Source organism: Orbicella franksi, chromosome 7 (genome assembly GCF_964199315.1).
Source record: "Orbicella franksi chromosome 7, jaOrbFran1.1, whole genome shotgun sequence".
Lineage (NCBI taxonomy): Eukaryota > Metazoa > Cnidaria > Anthozoa > Scleractinia > Merulinidae > Orbicella > Orbicella franksi.
This window is the reverse complement of record NC_138151.1, coordinates 18,515,373-18,539,533: the sequence shown is the minus strand read 5'-3', so window position 1 is coordinate 18,539,533 and position 24,161 is coordinate 18,515,373. Positions and strand designations below refer to the sequence as shown.

The 24,161-nt window shown below is 36.3% G+C and overlaps 1 protein-coding gene and 1 long non-coding RNA gene across 4 annotated transcripts in view; one reads left to right on the top strand and one right to left on the bottom strand.

The window, feature by feature from the left end:
- Positions 1-24,161, bottom strand: part of LOC145491918 (phosphatidylinositol 3,4,5-trisphosphate 5-phosphatase 2-like) — a 77,051-nt gene that overhangs the window by 22,459 nt on the left and 30,431 nt on the right. For all 3 annotated transcript variants that reach the window (XM_081471216.1, XM_081471217.1, XM_081471215.1), the window contains exons 16-25: positions 18,006-18,123; positions 15,681-15,783; positions 14,223-14,355; positions 11,356-11,455; positions 10,957-11,042; positions 9,926-10,007; positions 8,550-8,633; positions 7,761-7,828; positions 6,861-6,918; positions 580-695 (exon numbers count right to left, since the gene is read on the bottom strand). In XM_081471216.1, the coding sequence (XP_081327342.1) occupies positions 580-695; positions 6,861-6,918; positions 7,761-7,828; positions 8,550-8,633; positions 9,926-10,007; positions 10,957-11,042; positions 11,356-11,455; positions 14,223-14,355; positions 15,681-15,783; positions 18,006-18,123 (948 nt within the window). The remainder of the gene's footprint in view (positions 1-579; positions 696-6,860; positions 6,919-7,760; positions 7,829-8,549; positions 8,634-9,925; positions 10,008-10,956; positions 11,043-11,355; positions 11,456-14,222; positions 14,356-15,680; positions 15,784-18,005; positions 18,124-24,161) is intronic.
- On the top strand, positions 702-1,713 carry LOC145491928 (uncharacterized). Its single transcript, XR_014049898.1, has 2 exons — positions 702-1,539; positions 1,659-1,713. It is a non-coding gene; the product is annotated as an uncharacterized LOC145491928 (long non-coding RNA).

The window sequence follows — 24,161 nt, the reverse complement described above, 5'->3', positions numbered from 1 at the left end:
TTTATTTTACAACAAATAATTGCTCTTTTGCTGATTATTCAGGTTTCCTTCTGGGAAAAGGAAGAATTGGGCCATTTGATTAGAGGACACCGTCTACAATTTTGGCAAAAGGATAAGCATGGTGTAGTAGAATCATCATAAAATCCACTTTCCATGCTGAGAATATTAGGCCATTTTCGAATTACCCTTCTGCCTGTCTCTCAAAGCGAATCTTGGTGTCCATCCTTTCATATGAAAATGAGATTTCATTCCCATGCAAATTAAAGTCATTTCTTATGAATGGTTATTGACCAGGCCTCGCTTTGATAGAGAGGCTTACGGCAACTTGGAAATGGGCTATTTGTTTAGTAAAAGATTACCCAATTTATGCCAAGCTCATTTTAAAATCAGAAATTAAACAAAAGCCACCAATGCCAGAAATGACTTCCTGAAAAGATAAAAAAAAAAAATAAGAGATCTCCAATTTTGGTCACCGTTACAGACCCAGCTAAGAAAGACGACATTGAGATTGATGGAAAATGGTGAGTTTTAAAATGTCCCCACTGATAATAGGTCACAAGAACCAAATTTCCGACTTACTTGAGGAATAACTGCCTTACTCCACTCGGGATACGAATAGTCTCCACTTGACTTGTTTTCACTGAAGTGCTTTTTTCCAGATTCGACCACATTGTTCTTTTCTGTCCTCACCATGTCTTAAAAAAAGCAAACGAACAAAAAGAAAAAAAAGCACAGGTATCAGTGATAAATATACATAACCAAATGGTGACCAACAGCCAATACCAACAACTCTGGTAACTTCAATATATATACAGTATGAGGCAAATAAAACGTTGTCTACTGTCAGAACAACAAACATAACATTTTCCTTTACTCTCTCTTAACATCATTACATATTACAAGTTGCAATTAATTTCTCCTTCTTGATCGTCATTTTATTTACCTGCTGTCTATCTAGAACTTACATGTAAATTGTACGGGGAGCTAACAAGTAAAAAAACTAAGCTTAAAATAAAGACCCATAAAAGAACAACTTTTAAAATGCTGAGTTATTCGAAAGTTTACATTTTCCAAGACACGTTTATCCCTTATCTTCACGCTAGAAATAGTCATTCTTGAATTGTAATCCGCTACACATGCTATACAAGTAAGTCTTCCGAATTTTCGCTTTCGCAGTCCAGGGCGGTGGTAGAGTTAGTGCACGCGGACCCTTTGCACTGTGTGAATTAAGCTTTCCAGCTCACACATTAATTTCACTACAGAGTGAATCAGTATGTGTCTTATCTCAAGATTGCACAATAAATCCATCAATCAATCAATCAATTCTATTAAGTAATTTCTTTGAAACACATTTTAGGATTAATGACCCTCTTTCGAGGCTTGGTCTTAGCTTCCACTAACGATACTACATTTAGGAAATAACACACTGGCTGTGGTTAAAATTTGGGTGGCAGTGAAGGACGACTGGGGAGTAGGGGCCCAGGAAGGGGGCCCTCCTGGGGGAGTACAGATCGGGTGGTACCGGGGGTAGTACCGGGGGTAGCCACCCTGGAATAAAAGTTCCAGACCTGCCTCCAGGGGTGAGGCCTATATCCCACAGTCCCGGGGGACTGAGGGAACCAGGAGGGGGAGCCCGTCCTGGGGGGAGTACAGATCAGGTGGTACCGGGGGTAGCCACCTTGGAATAAGCAATTTCTCCGGACCTGTCTCCAGTGGGCTAGAGCCTTACTGTGGGGTAAAGTGCAGCTAATGGGTGCACTTCCCTGCCACCGTCCTTTAATAACAAACAACAGAAAGTCACCAAAATACAGTCTCTGTTCATTGCACCCTGAACGGTAAGGTCTAAGGCTTGTTAGGAGACAGATAACCCTAGCCTATGGCCATTAATGGTATAATTATTATAATTATTATTATTATTATTATTATTATTATTATTATTATTTTATACTAAGCAAATGATATCATAAATATATATGGATAACTGTTTTTCTAAAAGTAGCGGAATAGTAATGTTCAGTATCTATACACGACATTCTGAATTGTAGTGTCAAAGCTTGCCCCCATTTTTTTTTTTTTTTTTGGGGGCAAGACAGATTATTAGCCTTATTCATGATGAACATTTCTATAGATCTAAATGATTTTGTTTATTCGCTTGAAGATGGTCCTAACGCGTAGTATCAGGGGTTCAGATGTGTAGAGCAAGGGTCCCAGTCATGGGAGGGTGGGAGGGTAAAAGAAAAATCAGTGCGAAGGATCGGCACAAACGAGAAGACTGAATACAACGAGGAGCGTGTGCTTGACTAGAGGTCAGGGGCATGAGGTGGACATGTGAGAGACATGACTGGAACCATTGATACACTGTCTTTTACAGATGTAGATAACAGTGGCTTTACTTAGGAAATGAAAGGTTTGTTGTGATATCCAAAGGGGGTGATTGTTTTCAACTGGGAATCCCTGATGGACTTTGAGATCAGGAATTGGTGGCATGTTACCTATGTTACTGGGATTTACTTATGAGCATGACACGAGGTTCATAGTGTTACATGTCTCTGAAATAAAGTGTTACAATGCAGAATGTGTGTGCCTGACTTTGAGATATAGTCTCTCAGGTCTCATTAACATCAGTTTATGGATGCCATAAACTTAAACTAAAATCCAGAGATAAAATCAAACGACGTCTCGCTCTTGCTGAGATCCCTTTCAAGTTTTAAAAAAGTGATTTGAATTTTTTGCATATATGAGTAAAATAAGACGTAAGAATTTGAAAAGCTATAAAAATATGTCAATATACACTAAGCATAGTAAATGGTTTGAACCCAGGAGTATTAGTAGTTCGTATAGTGTGATCATCTGGGTTAGGGTAGTTCCAAAAAGAACTGTCGTTGGTGACTGACGTTTTGACAACATGAGCGGAAGTCATCTTCAGAGTCAAGTGAATAGTGTTTGTCAGTCAATGATGTTATAAGTCTGGTCCGTTGAACAGGATTGGTCAGTTTAGCCATGATGGTATTCGCTGAAAGACTCGTTTGCCATCAGTCACTGGTTGGTTTTGATCCGTCTATTGTTAGTCAAAGTCATCGGTTTCAATCCGTCTATGGTTAGCCAAAGTTGTCGGTTTTTGGTCCGTTTGTTGGGTTTGTTTCCATCATGGATAAGACTTATCCACAACGGAAACGAAACTGACAAACGGACTTCTAACAGACCGACTTAATTTGACTAACAAAAGACCGACCAAAAACCGACCAATTTGACTAACAGTAGACGGATCGAAACCGACTCTGAAGATGACTTCCACTCAGGTTGTCGAAACGTCAGTCACCAACAACAGTTCTTTTCAGAACCGCCCTAACCCGGACGATCACACTATAGAACTATACAAACTATACAATAAGCATTACAAAACGTAACTGATAGAAACCTCTTCGCACAGAATTAGCTGATTTCTGATCCTTAAAGGAGAAGGTCACTCAAAAAACCGTGTATTTTTTTCCATCACCAATAAAAAGTTCACATTGAGTTGAGTTACTCACCGTTGTTTTAGCTTCTGAAGTGGATGCGATCCCAATGAAAAAGTGAAAAGTTTGACACCGGGAGCTGCCATTTTGAAAGGATCTTGCGGGCCAGGCCGCATATCCGTGATGTCATTCCATCCGAATTGGCGCGAAGCTCAAAGGCTGAAGCTCTTCCTTTCTGTTCTAAATTCGTTTATTCAGTTGCGAGCTAAAATGTTCGACCCCGGGCTGTAAAACCCAAACTGAAAAGGGAAGGGAAAGAGGACTGACTTTCCTTAATTTGCCTGCAAAGAACAAAAAATTGCCAAAGAAGTGGTTTGAACAGCTACGTCGGGATCGGATGAGAGATTCATGCAAAAAAACTCGAAAATGTGTATGTGTCCAATGAGCATTTCACAGACGACTGTTTCAAAACTGAATACCGATTTGAACTTGTGGGTGGAAACACAAGAAAGAGGTCATTGAAGAAAAATGCTTTCCGACAATTTTTCAACGGAAGGCCCTTGTAAAGGTACGCATTACAAGCAAACGGTGCATCGCAAGGAATGAAAAGAGGTAGCTATCAATTATACTTTTCATTTTTAAAACTATTTTTGCCCGGCAGAACTGTCATTGACTTGATTTGGTAAATATTGTTTCCGCGCAAGAAATTGAAGCTCCTCGCTGGACTACAGGGCTCGAATTTCAAGAAAAAACCTTGGGTCCAGCTGGCCCCTAAGTTTTCAAGTTTGGTCGCCAGCACAAGTATTTTAGTCGCCAAAAATTTTCTACCCTTCAGGCTTAATATATTTTCACGAAAAAGACGCTAAAACGGCGTGAATCACGGGTTTTTCATGTATAACCAGTTTACCACTTCTTTTTCTATAATAACAGGGAAAATGGCTAAATAAAATTCTTTTCTTCATTCACCAGTCTTACCAGTATTTATAAAAAAGCTACCATGTTGCAAGCTTTAATTAATTATTTTTCGTAGCCTGGCACTAGGTTTTTCGTGTTTTCCTGTCCATTGATGCGTAGCGATTGCACGCATTTTTTGGAAGTGATTTATTAAATTTCTTAGGGTACCGTGGGAACTTCAAATGCCCTGCAGATTTCTTTAAAATTACAAGTCAGACTAACTCGCTACGGTTTTCTTTTATCGAAAAGTATTTCTTTTTTATTTATAAATCTCTTGTGCGGATCAAAATCAGAGCGTGTCTAATAATCGGCCTTGACAGCCAGGAATGAGTTAAAATACTTAAAAATTTTAAATGCTGTCTAATTTGATTTGAAATACATTGGAAGAGGTAGTTAATTGTACATCAGTCCTATCTATATATCGACAATTACCAATAACAAGTTCTGCTATAGCGAAATCCGATATCCGCATGTAAATAACATTTTGTCTGAAATGTGTTACAATTTGTTTTCAAGTTTATCACCATGATTCATCATCAATTAAGGCAGTTTTTTTAATTCACATTATTTTTGGGAATTACAGTTGCTAATGAAAGCAAATCTACAGTAAAAAATGAAGCTGTAATTTTACTGCATGCTTTGTCAAGTAACGAGGCAAGTAAGCACGACACATGCGATACGGATAAACACACTCACAGAGTCAATTTTCCTTCAGCTTGTTTACGCGTGTAAAAGTTGTGCATACTTTTTTCTTCTATCCAAAATCTATTACATATGCTTAGCTTTCCAACAATATAAATTACAATTCGCACAAAAAATCTTAGATAATGATAAGGAATGTGAAGGTGAATTAATCAACATGACACGAGCATGGAACAAAGAAAAATTCTGAGTCCCCGACAGGAATCGAACCCATGACCTCCCGAACACCGGGCGGGCGCTCTATCCATTGAGCTACGAGAACTCATGGAGAGCAAGGTCATTTAACTGAGTTTATATATGACAGGTGTCCTGCATACTGGTGTCATATATGAACTCAGTTAAATGACAGGTGTCCTGCATACTGGTGTCATATATGAACTCAGTTAAATGACCTTGTTCTCCATAAGTTCTCATAGCTCAATGGATAGAGCGCCCGCCCGGTGTTCGGGAGGTCATGGGTTCGATTCCTGTCGGGGACCCAGAATTTTTCTTGATATGGAATGTCGTCAATTTCACATTTCACGTCAAAGACGTCGATTTCACTTCGCACCTTACATGTAAAGTCACTGCGTATTTCACAAGAGTCCACATAGTACATACGTGTAAAGAAACCTAGGCAAACACGTACGAGCATGAGCAAAATGTATCCAAATTTTATCAGTAAAAACGCAGACTTGTGAGGTGGAAAGCATTTGCCCGATTTAAACACACCTTTGAAAACTTGTCAGTTTCTGTGATGCCAGCTAGAACTCCCTCCGCATTTAAGCAACAGTAAAATAAAAATAGAGACAAATCAGATCAAAAGCACTAAACTGGGGATTTACTTAAGCCACCAGATCAATTCTGAAAGCAATTTACAATTAAAAATAAATTTCCTCTTCCGCTAACTGCGTCCATTGCAATTGTACTGCAAAATGTACCTTTCATTTCGGTGACCTACTCGGCAACAAACACATTCTCTTTGCATCAGCATGGTTGCACATCTCTCACAAGTACACCACAGAGCATTTTCCAACCGATCGTTCCATTTACCTTGATTATTATCATCCCCAGAATCACTAGCACGTTCTGGCTTCAAGAGCAGACATGCTAAAGCTCAAAAGAACAAACACATTCTCGAACAGAATGACGTCATGGATATCCGGCCTGACCTCCAAGATCCTTTTAAAATGGCGGTTCCCGGTGTCAAACTTTTCATTTCTTTTTCATTGGGATCGCATCCATTTCAGAAGCTAAAACAACGGTGAGTAATTCAGCTCAATGTGAACTTTTTATTGGTGATGGAAAAAAATACACGGTTTTTGGAGTGACCTTCTCTTTTAAATGGTAACGTTATTCTGACAGGTGCTTTCTTCTCGTCACACATCTGTTTGGATCTTAAATCTCCTGAAACTTTTGCGGTAACAAAATCACTGATTGTTGATTGTAAGAGTAAGACAGGGTACTGAAGTTGAGCGCGATTCAGCATTGTTTTTAGCAGTGACTGTTTATATCGCTCATCAACATGACTTTCATAATATAATAATAATCTGGTGTCTGTTGGCTTTTTATACACCTTTGTCTCCAAAAATCTGTAATCCCTTTTTTTAAACTTGAAAATTATCTCAGCGAGATCGAAATGTTGTTTGATTTTATCTCTATTTTTTATCCTAAAAATATATATAAATGAATAAATAAAGAATTAAAACTAATTATATCGACGAGCTCAATAAAGAATTATAATTTATAACACTTTGGTCCTTAGCTTACCTTCCAAACATGTGGAGTGAAATTCAATGTAAAATTGGGTTTTGCTGTTAGTCTTTATCTGTAAGGCACGACAAAATAGATGTCTATTAGTAGTAGTTCTGAGGGCCCCTCTAGGTGAAGCACCATTTGCCTCGATCTGCTGCAAGCCATCTGAAAGGTTGACTTGAACAAATTCAAATTTGGACAACACCAGAATATGACTTGAGGGGGAAGGAGGGCAAACAAAACAGTGCACTCAGTCCTAAGTACAATCGTAGTGTAGATTAATAAGAACCAGTGAAGTATAGTTTTTTAACTGGTGCAAGACAGCTGAAACTAAGTGGTTGTTTATTGAAAGTTTGACTCCATATAATCAATTCACCACGTCAACTAATCCACTATTCTAGGACGTTGTGCAGTAAAATCCGAATTTCTCAAAATCCTAAAGAAAACAAAAACTGGTAAGAGAAATTGGAAGTTCTAGCTGTCAAATGTGCCATCAAGAGATATGTTTTAAACTGACCAATTAGGCGTATTTTTATAAAGAAAACTATAATAAGAAGGAATGTGGCTTAATGGACGGCCCTGTAAACCTGACTGTAATGTCGACTTCGAACTAAGTTAGTGGCTTGCCTTTTCCAACTTTGAACAGCTGGCACTTCACTGTCTCACTGAGTCTGACTTCATTTCTGGTAATTTACTGAAGATTGATTGAACGTTTCAAAAACGCAAGTTTGATTGACATCAGTGGTATCATAGCAATAAAAGTACCAAGTTTGCAAAGCCTGAACTTGTAAAAACTGCAACGGAGATTGACAACGCCCTTAGGCAAATATGGAATAAGGGGTTTCAACTTGCTGTCAACAAACTGTCAATCAAAGTTGAAAAATTGGTCTGCAACAGGTTTCATATCTCACTTACCTTTCCTCTTATTGCATGAAATCTTATGACGCACTCTCCAGAGTTGGGACTCTTTGGAATACTGTCATCTAAAGGAAACATTATGGCAACATGATATTTTGTCTCCTTGTGTTCAGCCATTAACCCTTTTCAAGCGCATTGTAAGTAAGTAAGTAAGTAAGTAAGTAAGTAAGTAAGTAAGTAAGTAAGTAAGTAAGTAAGTAAGTAAGTAAGTAAGTAAGTAAGTAAGTAAGTAAGTAAGTAAGTAAGTAAGTAAGTAAGTAAGTAAGTAAGTAAGTAAGTAAGTAAGTAAGTAAGTTAGTAAGTACGTAAACTTTATTTGATAAGTAGGTTGTAGAGGGGATTTGGCAGCCGAAGGGCTGATGTGGACCTACTATACACAAAATATAAAATTTTACAAACATGAAAGATATAAACAAAAGAATAAGAACTATGTACAGGGAAAATTAAGGTAATTAAAATGTTTTGTACCTACGTTTAGTTACTTCTTTGTTAACATCACAAGTGTTATGCTATGTACAAAAGATTAGTCTACATTAATGCTGGCTGCATGTATACTAAGTGAAGGGTTACATTGAGCTGCAAATTACACCCTGTAATATCTGGGATTGTCTCACTTTAAGGTTAGTTTAAGTGCAGCCCTCAACTTAGATAATCAAAGAAAGGTCACAGGATCCGTACTCAAACCACTGAACAACATCCAATACCACTGATTACATCCTAGTGTATTAACAACAAAGGTTTTGGTTCATCTGGTAAAACATGTTTTAAGTTATTACTTCAAAATACCTGGTGAAACAGTGAAAGGCAAAGACACATCATAAGTACAGAAAACAGGCCAGTGGTCGCTTGTTTTGATGGTTGTAGTGCAGCCTTAATGAGAAACAAAAACAAGTATTACATTGTCATCAGGTTTCTGCAAAGAGTTTAGGAAGCACCGCATTGTCACAGCCTGGCATCCACACACTAAAACCACATTTTTAGTCTGTCATGAGGGGAGAACTCTCCTGGGGAGCCTGGCCTAACCAATCAATCAAAATGAATAATCAGAAATCAATTAACAACGATCAATACCAATCGATAATTGCTAGTTAACTGATATCAATTGATCATTGATTGCTATCGACTGTCATCAGTATCTCACAGGGTATATAGCCAGACAAATGTATACTGGCCATATATTACTAGCTTTTATTAAAAAAAAACAGGATTGTTGGATGAGGCAATTCAAGAGTTTTCAGTGACTTGGCTATCATGGTATATGAGCCATTATACCATGCCCTACAAAAATGGTAAGCGTACATGTAGTTTTAGTTGTTAGTTTTCTATATTTTGGGGCTGTTTTAATAAAACAATTACTCCACTGGTGTTTGCTGGATATGAGATGATTATATGTGCCACGTTAGCTATCTGCCATCTCACATCAATGTGCACTCATTAGTGCATAGAGAACATCTGAGTTCCCTGATTTTGGTAAGCCTTTCCACCATGTCTGAAAGGACTATAAACGAAAACACTGGAAGAAATCCAGTAACTGTAATTGTTTTCCCAAAACATACATCTTCCTATTAGACAAGGCCACTTAACCCAAGTACTTCTACTACTGACATTCACACAAATATCTGTTTCTTTGGTGGGATTGCATAGTCTGTGATGTTGTGCATAATAGCACAATATCTAATAGTTCAGGTTTAATATTGCCTAAGTGTGAAAATAGAAAGCAAGGCATACGGTGACTTCAACTTTGGAAATGGGACAATATTGGAGCTGTAAAGAAAAGAGAACGAGGAACAAAAAGGAAGGGGTCTTCTAACATCTTTCCATTCCAGATGTAACTTCTGGTGAACTCACATTCAAAGCAGCTCTATGGTCTTGACCCTTAAAAACACTATTATAGCTATATCACATAGTATTTTAACCTTTGTTTAGCTCAGTTAAGTCAGTCAGTCAACAAAGGGGACATCAAATTTTATGAAAGTGGCCTTGGCTCTGGATCAGTAATTCTTCATTTTAATTTTCAATCTTAGACTTATATGGCAGTTCAGCTACACTTCTACAGTTGCTCGAATAATTATTTCCCTGTTATGATCAGTAACATAACATGATATCATACTAACTATTTGAACTAAACTTTCTGAGAATGGTTATTAGAATTATGCACCAACCATATGAAGTACAGCTGATTTTAGACTGTGGAAAAGAGTGCTTCAACACTCTGTCACACCAAGATGGCACATTCATCAGCACCTGCAACATATCCATCATTAGTATCACCCAACTAGTGGACTAATGCAAATCCTGCATTTTGATTGGCTATGCTACTAGAGGACTATTACTAATAGTCCTCGAGTAGCAAAATTGGCGCAATTGAGCATTACGCTTTCTTTCGTTTTATTCCCAAATAAATATTTATTCAACTTGCATTTGCTAACTTTATTATTGCCTTTTTTGTCCGACTAGTTGGGTGATACTAAAACAATTAGACCCTTCGCCCTCAAGGGCCACGGGTCAATAACCCATTCGGCTTCGCCTCATGGGCTATTGACCTGTAGCCCTTGTAGGCTACGGGTGTAATTGTTAATTAGCAGAATTCTACTAGTATACTAATGCAAATGCTGTAATCTGATTGGCTCAGCCATTGAACACTATCAGCCATTAGTGTGCAGTGGCTGGAGGTCGTCTAGAAAATGATGTCTTTTTCATTTTTCCAAAGTTTTGGAGGAAAATTTTGATGCAAATGGATAATTAAATTCCTGAGAAGTCTAAACAAAGGAAATTTACGGTGTCTTGACGCTTACAAAAGTTGAAATTATTGAAAAAACTGATGTGTGTGCACACACAACTTTAAATTTTAAATGACAATTCAATCCGAGCGATCCTTTTCAGGCACAAAGTTTAATAATATGTCAAGAAATAATTTGAAACCGTTGTTTGAAGTAAATTTTAGTAAGAATTCTACTAAAACAATTAGATTATTTGCTCTTGATTTCTATGAGGTGATAATTTGGCCTTCAGCCTCATCAACTATGACCTCATAGAAATCTCAAGTTCATAATCTAATTGTTAATTAGTCATTAGTTAATTGGTTTTAGTAATTAGTCACTAGTTAATTGGTCCTGCAACAGTTACAAGGATTAACTGACAAATTAGAATGGCAGGCATCTAACAACGGCAGTATAACATTAATGAAAAGTACCCCTGATCTCTTGACTTTCTCCCAGATGTATTCAGCACTACCTCGTTTGTATCTGTATGTTGGTGCAAAGTTAATCGATTCCTCCTCTGAAACAGAAAGATATTAAAAGGATGTCCATCAACATTACCTAAGACTTTCCTATCCTACAATAGTGCAAAAGAATGTTGTAAATAAATAAAACTGTATTTAGAACTCTGCTAACTGTTCTATGGACACTATATGGGCTCAGTCATAACACAGTACTGGTTATGCACCATCAAGAAGGGTTTGAGCTCTATTTTAAACCAAACAAAACTGTCACTGATTGAAAGGCTTAATATTTCTTGATACTGACTTTGGAAAAAATTGTTTTATAAATTCACCCTTGCTTTTATGAATTCACCCCATTAAAGAACATACCAAATCCAAGAAAAACTTTTCCTTTGTCTTTCTGCTTTCTTAACTGGTCATGAAATTTCAACTTGCCAAAATTCATATGCTTTACAGCTTTCAGTACCTCCTGCAGGAAATTAAACGGTAAGAATTACAAAATCTAAAAACATGTGTAAGATGTGTCATGCAGAACGGTCAAAATGTAAATTCAAGTGATGGCAGATGGGGCAGCATGGTTGGGTTTGGTAAATGACATCATTTCATAACAAACCCATAAACAATGCTTTTACTGACAACATAAAATTAATATAACATTATGTCCGATGAGCACAAGAGACCATAACCATAGGAACAGAACCACATGCATGCATAAAAATAGAAAACCGTGCATCTCTTTTTCATGGTCAACATGGCTAGCAGCATGAAGCGCAAGCATGTGCCCTACGATGATGATGTCGCACAACATGGCGGCCATACTGCAGCTTATAGGTTGACCAAAGCATCAGCAGCCTTGGTTACGTACATCTTTGATATTGGACATCCGTGTTACGGTCAAAACAAGGAATCTGCTGAACAGGATCACCTGAATATATCTTGGGCTCAGGTTTAGAGCTCATCAAAGTTGCATAATTTTTTGAAGTTGACCGCTGCACAGATACTGGTTTCCGATTAGATTGCAGGCTCAAGCCAGGCCATTATATGTTTTAACCCACCCTCCATGGGTTTCAGATTCCAATGATTATGATACATGGACAATACATGTACAATCCATTGTAGTGTAATACATTGTTGCTTAAGTTACGCAAACATCAGTCTTGTAGTCAGTAGACTAAATGCTGCACTTGCAATATAAAAAAAACATGGTTATGCAGATAATCAACTTATTGTTCTACTGGCCAATTATTGCCTAAGATAATGCCCTGTTAATGTCACTTGAATGAATTGTGACGTGATGAACTTTGATTAGTGGTGTATTGAAAAACTTCCACAGAAGATTATAATAAAATTATTGTTGTTCAATGTTTTGATGTTGCTGACATCATTATCGAGGTAAAAGTGACAGTTTTATTGCGGATATAAATTAGTGGAACTAATATAATAGATGTTTGCTTGCGATCTCATGTAAATAGTTTTGCACAGATAGAGTCCATTTGCATGTTCAAAGTTGGCTTGAGATCTTGAATATTAGCATTTCATGGATAAGACAATCAAATTTGTTGCAGTATTTTTTCAATATTGAAGTTGCTAATTAAAACTAGTCTAAAACTGTGTTAAACATGTGCTTTCCTATTGATGAATTCAGGGTACTGTGTTCAACAATATGTTGATGTAAGTGTTGACTGGTGTATCCAACATCAAGTCCATATCACATAGACCACATTTATTAAAATGGTACACAATGCATTGCTCGCTGATGATTTTACTTCTCAAGGACTGTAGCTGATTCCTTGTGTTGTCGGCTGATCTTTGGTCTTTAAACAGAATGGTGATTGTGATGGGTTCCTCGCTGGAGCTTTCTTCAGGCACACTGGAACCTGTTGCCGATGGTTTGGTCGTATATGAATACCTTTTAAATTGTTGAATAAATTAACTTAGTTGGGTAGCGAAGTTGTACGAAAATGTTCTTGAGAATCTCGCACTCATCTGTGAAAGCTTTCCAAGTTGACGACAGTCGATAGGCTCTGTGTAGCATTGCTCTTAATAGGCCAGCCTTGTAGCGATGGTCAACATGACTATCATAATGCAGGTGAAGCCAGTGTTCGTTGGCTTTCTGTAGACACTTGTGCTGAGTATTGTGCCATTCTTTGCAAAGTTCATTCCCAGAAAAGGAAAGGTGTTGTCTGTAACAGTTTCCATAGTGAAATTTAAGGAGGAATGTTTTGAGCTCAAAACATCAAAAAAGGAGGTAGCCACTTGGGGGCCAAGCATGACAGTAAAATTACGTATCTTCAACATATCGCTTGTAGCACAGTAAATGTAGCAAGGCATTTGGCTGTTATCTTGTGATTTCTCCTCTAACGAACACATGAATGTGTTTGTTTCGTTCCTTCTCTAGAAGTGGACAGTAACGTTTCCGTGGTCTTCCTCTTCTAATGGGTCGGTCCTGGCTATGATGAGTGAACTTTGAGTTGTCATTGCTCAAGGCTTCTTTGAAGAGGCATGTGTAGTTGGATTTTATCCATAATGACAACACCATCTCCCTTGTCTGGCTTTGTAACTACTATGTCATCTCGCTTTTGAAGTTGGTTTGCAGTTCTAAGAGGAGCTTTCGGTGCCAGAAAAGGCTTCTTTTCAATGTAGTTAAGTGCCAAGAGCATAGGGTTGGTGATACCAATTCCTTTTCGTTGTCACGTAAGCATGGTCCATTTTCAGGACACTTTCTTGAAGCTAGCTGTCACATCTCTTGCTGATGAACTTTGTGTTGCCCTCCTGATGAATGCCCTATTATGCAAATTTGCAACAAGAAATTCATAATAATACTTTGGCAATGACTTTTCCCCGAATCCAGCTCCTGCCCGAATCACATGATTGTCATGAAATTGAACTAAACCTCTTCATTCTTGTCTCATATGGCAATTTCAAGATTCAGAAGAGTGCAATTCTATTCCAGCCTGTTCAGTGGTGTTCCTTGTGAATAAATATGTTTCTGGCATTTCTTCTAGAAAACAAACAGTTGATTATGAAAACTACATTATTTTGGGGGCTTCTTTTCACTAATTCCATGCAATCATCTCCACTCACCTCAGGCAATTGCCATCAATGTCTAAGTTATATCTGAGTTTTGCATTCTTTGAGGTAATGTGTTAACTAAACAATTTGATATCTGGTAGTTCACACACAATAGACTTGAGTACCTGAGTGTATAATACAGTAAGTGAATGAAAATCTCTCACCTGAACTTCCAAATCTATTCTGTAATTGAGATCTCCAAACCAAAACACATGATGGAACTGGTGTACGATACCAAACACACCTTTTTGACCAAGATTAAGTCCATTGAGAATATCTAGGAAATTCTGATTCCTCCTGTAACCATCAAGAAAAATAGAACACATTTCTATTTTGCCATTATCAATCAGGCCTCCTTGTATTTTGCTCTTGAGATCAAAGAAGGGCTACACATACTTTGGGAGAAACCACCACTTAACCCACAGGCTGAACTTGTTGATATAAAACTTTCTGTTTAATTTTTGTATTACTGTTGCAATTGTCTTAATTACTGCCATTGTTATTCTACTGCACACTATGTTCATTTCACATTGAAGATGGCAAAAGCATCTGTCAAAATATGTTTGTTAAACTTACAAGTGTCGTGTTTTTCTTTAAATGTAAAACACAGTTCATGATTAATTGCAAGCCCCTTCCTGCTACCCAATTTACACACATGTGTAAGTTTGTTATCATGGTAACTGCATGGGCCAAGTAAAAAAGACGAGACAGTGTCCTGGCTGATTAATGAATGTCTCCTTCCTTATTGTCATATTAACTTAATAATTGCCAAGTGCCACCACACTATACAAATAAACTAGATAAAAAGATCCCACAGAGCAAAATAGAACAAAAAAATAAAATATACTGTGGGAAGAAGTAAGAATGGAAGAATGGAAGTGGATTACAGTTCATGATTTTCTGACAGGCTGGGAAGAACTAAAAATTACCATTCTGGTGGAGTGTTGATTCTTTTAGTCATTATTTTTCTTCTCAGTTGATTTTCTTTGCTTTCCATAGCGAGATAACATGAAAGCAAGTTTAAAGCAAACTCCTTTCTTTACAGTGTTAAAACATGTTATGTCAGCAGAACTTTGTCTCATATATTAATAATTATTTTTTCCAAGGAAACAAAAGGCAACAAGTCTTTTTAATCTCACAGATATTATGACTATAGTTTGCATATTATGACTGTACCACAAAGGTCCCAAAGTACTTGTAACAACCCCCCAAAGTAGGAATAACATTTCTCTGTTAGGAAATGCCATAATTTACACTTCATGAGAGTTCAACCCATCATGGTCTAGGACTGCACAATAATTCAAAGCAATGTACTTTTACTTTGCTATGACTGTCTAGAATGTGGGTTTCTTCAAATGCAAGTAAATCAATGTTCATAGTGTCAAACTGGTTCAGTACCAACTGGCTTCCCTGCTGTCATGGTATAATATGATCGCCATGTTTTTCACAACCTATTCAACAATTCAGTAAGACATTAAACCCAGTGTATTGGAGCATGTTTGCTTGATAGAAGGGCAGTGCCAACTCACAGCTGAGTAGACCTGAAAGTCATGTGACACAGTACACATGCAAATAACAATATTTATTGTATATGTACAAAGTTATAGCTAAACAAGGCAGACCTTAACACCCGTGCTTCAGTACTTCTTGCAGCTAGATGACAGTTGACAAAACACAGGGACACTGGACCCAGAGAAAATGAGATGCCCACACCACCTTTGTTACCTGAAGTTAAAAAAAAAGTGATACAACTCATAATCATAATCAGTTTTCTTCAAAATGGTTGACAACACTTCTCTCTGTATCAATATGTAAATACCACAAAAACTCAGATATGCTACACATAATGATTTTCATCTACATTTGTTGCTTTGAATTTCCTTGTAATTTCCAGTTTGACTCCTTAAAACATCCAGTGACTAGAGAATTATGCATCTATACACAAAATTTTAACTATGAGCTGTGATGACATTTGTACTTGAAAGATCGACCTATATAGCAGTTGAAGACTGATCATTCATTTAACTGGAGGCATGGAACTCAGCTTTGCCATATTAAGTATACGAAATGTTTTTATTAGTAATTTTTAAATGGTGTTAAAGATGTTGTACTTGAACTAACATCTTACTGTTTACTTCAAAATTAATAGTTCAGTAGTGCAAAAATCTTTATATTTTAATGAGGATTAATTTTTTTGTTTTCTTTTTATTTTAGTGACAGAACTTCCATTGATGCCAGCTCTATTTCCTATGCTTCTGGGGTTATTCAGGTACAAACAATTTATATCATGTTACTACATGTATTTTAAGCTGCATGTCCTTGAATACAGCATCAAGAAAACTCCAGGAAAAAAAAAACTGTATCAGTATTTAAAAAAATAACAGAACATTGCATGGAATATTTTCTGTAATTATGAAACTTTACCTATTTTGAACTTCACAGGTTATGTGATACCACTCTAAGAAAATTTACAATGAATCTCAGATATTGTAAAATCACAGGTTTAATTTTATAGATACAAGTAGTATTAAAACTATAATATTCCTTACATGTATTATCATATTTATTACTGTTAAATTATTACTGCAAAATTATCAATCAAAATTCATTCGCACGTTGTTTGATTCAGTGTTCAACTTTATTGTTTTGTTATGGTTTAACACTCAGTTCAATTAAAACAATGTACTCTCATAACAACACATACTATATTATCAAGAAAAACATCCCCTTCAAGAACACAGCTCACGTTATACCTGAGAGACAAAATAAAATTAAGGGAATCTTTTTTTCTAAGATCAACAGAGGAGTGCATGTATTGCAAATGCCTAGAACATTCAAAGATTTTGCAGTTTTCAGTGAAATGCCACATGTGCAGCAAACAATACAGATGAATGAGAGATGAGCAAGAGTAATAACTTAAGTACGGTGCCTACTTTTGTTTTTTTGGTTGTTGTTGTTGGTGTGCACATGTTCTACGCATCACCTAAGGCTGGGTTGACATTGATGCAATCAACTGCGTTATCAAGTACACGACTAAAATGAAAGCAAAATTTTCCTACTGTGACCAAATCAAGTTTAATGAACCTGTACTTACACCAGGAACAGCAGAATAGCAGCACATCGTTAAGCACTAACTGTTAACAACTTCCAGCTGAAAAACTAGCTGTTATCTGTCAAAAATTATACTGAAATCCAACTGCAAACATGTACCTGCAGATGGCATATGTTTTACTTACTGGGGAGGTGACAGGAAAAAATGTAACAGGCACCATAAAAGGTTTCAAAAAAGATCAATGACTTAAAAAAGTGCATGGTTGCCCCTAAATTTTATGTTATGAAATGGAAGTGGCAAGCCTATTCAACATGTGATTAGTTTCTGGTTGTGAGCAAAAGGTATTTAGACTGCATTTTAGCTGAACCAGAGGAAGGCTGCCAGAGACGCTAAAAGCGCTGTTGCAACAATTTTGTTATTAAAAACATACCAAAAATGGTTTTTATGTTACCATTTACCATGTAGTTTTCAGATCTTTATAAATGTGTTTGCCTTTCTGTATGTAAAGGCGAATTCAAAGGAAATCTGTAAAGAAATATCCTCTCCTTCTTTTTTCAGAAAAATGCTGATGTCAGCATTTTTGTTGAGATTCGAGGCTAATTATCTCAAAAATCTGTGTGGCTACCCCCTATTTTCTTTGTAGATTCCAATAGCCCTTAGAAAGATCTGCTTTTTCTGCATGGTCCTAACCTGACGCAAAAACCTTTGTATTCAGTAGGCACCGTCCTTAAATATACACATAAAAACATAGCTTACAAAAAAAGATTTAAAAGAACTTAAAAACAAAATTTGGAACACCTTCTAAAATTGGTGTGAAGTGGTGTCACACATAAAACAAAAGCAAACATCATTCAATCTGAAAAAAATTAATTCACACCAGTATAGAAAATCTTACCAAGAGCATTAGCTATGCCAGTTTTAACACTAGATTGCTGGACATGAGATATCATGTTTTTGAAGTCTTGATTAACAAACACAACCAGTCGAATACTCCACAATGAACACACAGCAACCTGCAAGAAGGATTTCAAAAGTGATCTTTAGGTGGTAAATATAAGTGCCATCACCATGCCCTAGTATAGTGTTTTTGTGTCAACCCCTTCAGTAGGGAGCTCAAGCAATCTGCAATGGCATCAGAAAAAAGCTTCACCAAACAAGAGGTTTAATAGTGCATATGTGTTATACATGTATATCTGTTATAAATCTTGTTACACATCTGGCCCATTCTCTTGCCCACCTTGCAAATGGAGGATGTGAACCATGACAGCTAATTTCTTGTACAGTTGGGCCCCAGCCACTAATTTGAACTTTGTTATTTCAAACTTGAAAACATTATTTTTCCTTGGATTTGCCCTTCAGAAATTTGCTATCGGCAATTCTGAACATAAGCAATTTCAAACTATTTATTATTTCCCCCCATTTGGAATTGAATGCTGGAATTAACCATTTAAGCCCCAATAGTAAGCTTAATATTAGATCAATTGGTATGAACTTTGGACACCAAAAATCTGTGTTTCATCCAGAAAATTTTACTTGAGGGCCAACGTGGCCACTGAAAACCTTTTTAGGGGCCAATTTTTTTAGGAAAGGGCCCAATAAATTGTAAGCTACAGAAGAAAATAAAAGCAGTTTATTAGGATCTATGATAAAATTTGATAATAAGTGTTTTTTTGAAGTGTTTCTACTCAAAAAAGTTTCTTTTGAATCAGATACTAGTATGAAGGATCATACATGTATACCCCCTCGAGTCTGGCCTGTTACACTTTTACGGTAAAGTGAACATCTTATCAAAAACCAAACACCAAGAGCTGCAAATTAAGGGGTGGATGTGTATATACAAAATATTTATATTTAATATTTAATTGGTGTTGAGGCACTAACAATGGCAAAGGCATGAGAGAGGAGTCAGCAAGCAAAGAAAGCTGGTGAGGGGCCTGGCACAAAAAATGAGTCGGCATGAATGCTATTGTTTTCAACTACAGTGCGTTTGTCCATGAATGCAGCTGACTGGTGAAAATTGAGAGGTCTTGTCCTGTTATTATGACAAGAAACAGTGCACGTTGGCAATTATCAAACACAAACATTGGCATCTGGGAAAACTTTTGATTGAAGCTGCAATAATCTACAACTGTATTTATCGACAAGGATCTCTCTCCAGAATCTGCTAAAGACCGAGCTAAATTACGTGCTGCCTTTAGGAAAGCTAAACAACTGAACATTGCTAAGGTACTACTCAAGAGGTAAAAGCCTAATTATAAATAGTAGTAAATATTCTGTAGACACATTACCAGAGTACTTGCTGCCAAGCGAGCAATCAACTACTGCTGAGTAAAAACCTTTGATTGACTTTATTTCCATTTTATTTTGTGAAGCCGATGATCGGCTTTTATTGTTTAAGACACCACCAAACCTCTTTATAAGGCTAGGCTATCTCTATCTATAAGAGCACTCAACTGATAGGCAATTTATAAGTCTTAACTTCGCTTTGGTGCCGCTAATATTGTGATATAAATGGTAATTAGAATTGCGGTAAAATTCTTGCATACCAAAATTTAACGGAAAGAAACACCAAAACATTTAATTCACCAAAGTTTTTTCATTAGCACCTAACATTTTTGTTTTGTTTTTATAACAATAGCTGAATAAGTCCAAAGTCCCAAGGGTCCAAACCAAGGTTCAAATCTTGAGACCCTTTTACCATCTAATTAGTTTAGTTTTTTGTTTTAATATGTGTTTAAAATGTCTATTTAGTGAGTGTACATGTTATTGCTTCTATGTATACTGTGTAGACTTTTCTTTTGGAGCTGCCAGTTTGGAAACAGCTCTTTTGAGTCAAATAATAATTATACAATGGCAAGCAAAAAGGAAAATGTGAATTTTAAACTTCTTTCGCTTAACGTACGTGGAATCCGTTTGCTTGAAAAAAGGAAAGCTTTGTTTATCTGGTTGAATAAGCAAAAAGCAGACATTATTTTCCTCCAAGAAACATACAGTTTAGTAGAAATCGAGAATATATGGAGAACCCAATGGAATGGGAAAATGTTTTTCGCGCATGGATCAAATCACAGTTGCGGCATTATAACACTCGTTAGAAATGATTTAGATTTTGAAGAAGAATCCTGCAAGTGCGACCAAAACGGTAGATTTATAATTTTGAATGCGTCTGTGCAAGGAGTTAAATATGTCTTTGCCAACATCTATGCACCAAATAAGGTACGTCATCAATGTACTTACTTTAAAGATTTATATGAAAAATTGGACGACATCATAACAAGCGCTGAACAAAACGTTATCATTGGAGGTGACTTCAATGTCACTTTTGATTCAAGTCTGGACTGTTTGGGTGGTTCACCAGCAAAAAAAGAATCGGTTAAGATTCTTGAAGAAATCTGTTTGGATCTGGATTTGATCGATATCTGGAGAGTAAGAAATCCGAATGAGAGGCTGTTTACTTGGAAGCAAACCAAACCTTTGATCCAAAGAAGACTAGATTTTTGGCTGATTAGCGACACCTGCCAAGACGAAGTCGAAGAAGTTAAAATTATACCTTCTATAAAGTCAGATCATTTAGCAATTACATTAATTTTTAATGGCATAGAAGAACAAAAGCATGGTCCATCTCATTGGAAATTCAACTCTAGTTTGACTAAGGATGACAAGTATGTAAAACTTATTAGTGAAAGTGTACCCGTTTGGATTGAGGAATTTAAAGAGGTCAATGACAAAAGAGTGCTCTGGGAACTTATAAAATATAGAATCCGACAACTTTCTATAAAATATAGTAAAGGGAAAGCACGGCTAAGAAAAGACAAATTGCTAGAAATAAAAACACTTCTTAAAGTGTACCAGGAAAAGTGCTCTACTGATCCGTCAGCAGAAAATATTGAGCAGCTTGAAATTCTTCAAAGTAAGTACGATGCACATTTTGATTACCTTTCGAAAGGAGCTATTATTTGTTCGAGAGCGTCCTGGTACAAGAAGGGTGAAAAAAATAATAAGTACTTTCTAAGCTTAGAATCTCATAAAAAGGCCAAAAGTTGTGTCCACAAAGTTTTTACTAAAAAAGGAACTTTAAGCTCAGACCCAAAGAAAATTATGAATGAGATTGAAGATTTTTACACAGATTTATACGGTCTCGAGAGTAACCTACCAGAATTTGCAGATTCCTTTTTTCAACATTCTGCAATTCCTAAACTCTCACCAGATAGAGCAGCAACTTGTGAAGGAAAGCTAACGGTGGAAGAGTGTTTTAAGAGCCTACAATCCTTTAAAGAAAATAAATCACCAGGAAATGATGGACTTACTGTAGAATTTTATAAAACATTCTGTGGTGTTCTGGGTAATCTTCTAGTAGAAAGTCTAAATTGTGCTTTTGACTACGGTGAGTTATCAAATTCACAAAAGCAAGCGATTATAACTTTGATAGAAAAGAAAGGAAAAGACAGAAGACATATTTCCAATTGGAGACCAATCTCATTAATAAATGTGGATGCAAAGATTGGATCAAAAGCAATTGCAAGAAGACTTCAGGAGGTTTTACCTGATATAATACATCATAATCAAAATGCTTATGTTAAAGGAAAGTCTATCTTCGACGCAGTTAGAAGTATTGACGATATTTTAGAATTTACTGAACGGAAAAAGATCAAAGGCTTTATGCTAGCAATTGATTTTAAAAAAGCGTTTGATTCGCTTAACAGAAGTTTTATGTTTGAAACGCTGTTAACTTTTAACTTTGGCCCTTCCTTCGTGCGTTGGATTAGGACTTTTTATCAAAATATAACAAGTTCAGTTATGAATAATGGTTTTTCGACGTGCCCATTCAACGTACAGAGAGGTGTTAGACAAGGTGACCCCCTATCAGCGTATTTGTTTATCATCTGTCTTGAAATTCTTACTATCTCCGTGCGTGAAAATAACAATATCCAAGGGATTCAAGTCGATAAGGAAGAAATTAAACTTGAAATGTTTGCCGACGATGTTAAAACCTTTGTAAGAAACAGGAAATCTCTCGAAGCCCTTCTCTGCACTACTGACTTGTTTAGTAAGTGCTCTGGACTTGAAATCAACTCCGAAAAAACTGAATGTATGCTTTTGGGTAATCAAGTCTCCTTGGCAGCAATGGATGTCATTTCCTCCAAAAACATCCAAATTAAAGACACGGTTAAAATTTTAGGTGTTTACTTTACTTACAATGAAAGTCAAAGAAAGAAGTTAAATTTTGATGAAATTCTTAAATCCATTAAAGAAAAGTTGCAAAGGTGGAAGTGGAGGGACCTTACCATTCTAGGAAGAATTCAGATTGTAAAGACCTTTTTGACACCATTGTTCATGTACCAAGCCAGTTTAATTTGTGTGCAAAAAGATACCGTAATGGAAGTCAACAGATTACTCTTCCAGTTCATCTGGAAAGGAAAAGATAAAGTCAAACGTTTATCACTTGTAAGTGATATCGATAAAGGTGGACTAAAAGCGCCTCATGTAGAATCGATTATTAAAAGCCAAAGGATCATGTGTTACAAGAAATTTGCCGATGATCAACAAAGTAATTGGAAGATTATTCTTTCCCATTACCTAAAAAATGTGGGGTCGAAACTACTTCTGCACTGTGCTTTTGACTTAAAGAAATTGCCTATTAATTTACCCATTTATTATGAAGAATGTCTACGATGTTTTGCAGAATATTCATGCGCGAGTAGAATAACTGAGCAAGCACTTTGTCAAGAAATACACAATACAGTGATTTGGAACAACAAGTTTATTTGTATACAAGGTAGGTCCATTTTCTATGAAGAGTTATTTAGAAAAGGAATCAGTACACTTGGGGATCTTACGACTAAAGAAAATGCAGTATTCGCAGGGTTTCAAATTATTACAAGCTCTTCGCTTACATCCAAAGAAAAGTTTCAGCTAATGGCGATCATAGACGCATTACCTGCACAGTGGCGACAACATTTAAAAACCTGCAATAATTTTTCAAAAAACTCTATGTTTTCCAGTAATGCACAGTTACACCTAAATGGCCACAATGTAAACTTGGATAAGGTCATATCCAAGAGCATTTATAACGAAGTTCGCTCAAAGAACGAGAGTGTACCAACTGCACAGCTAAGGTATACAGAGACATACAGCGAGACACTGGAATGGGAAGAGATATATCGAATTCCCTTCAAAGTAGCTATTGATTCTAGATCCCGTGAATTCCAATACAAGATATTACATAGATATTTAGCGACAAACAAGTTTCTCCACAAAATTGGCCTAGTACCTTCGCCTCTGTGCACTTTCTGCAAAAAAGAAAGTGAGTATATCGAACATCTACTAATAAAATGTGAATATTCCGACAGTTTCTGGAGAGAACTAATTAACTGGCTAAATACGATAGAAATAAAAATCGAAGCACTATCAGATGTTGACAAAATGTTTGGACTTTGGAACAGACAAGTAGACTTTTATCTTCTCAACCATCTGTTGATCTTAGCAAAACAACACATTTACTCCTGTCGAAATAAAGGATTTCCTCCGTCATTAAAGATCTTTCTCGCAAAAGTTTCCTCAGTATATCAAATCGAAACGGTTATTTCTGATTCTAATGGCAAGCAAATATTTCATGACGCCAAGTGGAAGAAATTTATTACAAATAATTGTATTTAGGCCGGCAGCCTAAAAAATGTAACAATTGACGTAGTTTTATTAATATATTAGTAAGTATTTTTGGTATATTAGTATTTTCCTTACAAGTAGTGTTATTAGTAACAGTATTTCTTGTTTTGTTTTTTTTCTTTCATCTATACTAGCGTTAATCTATGTAGTTTCTTCTAAAAAAAGTAAAAATTAGCGTGGTTTTTATTCATTAATATAAATAGTAAGTATTCTGGGTGTATTAGTATTTTCCTCTTAAGTAGTCTTATTAGTAATAGTATTCCTCGTTTTTTTTTTCCATCTGTACTCACGTTAGTTTATTTAGTTTTTTCTTTCTTTTATCTGCAAATGTAATCTCAATTGTTATTGTCACTCTTATTTGTAAACTTATAAATATCAGTACAATACA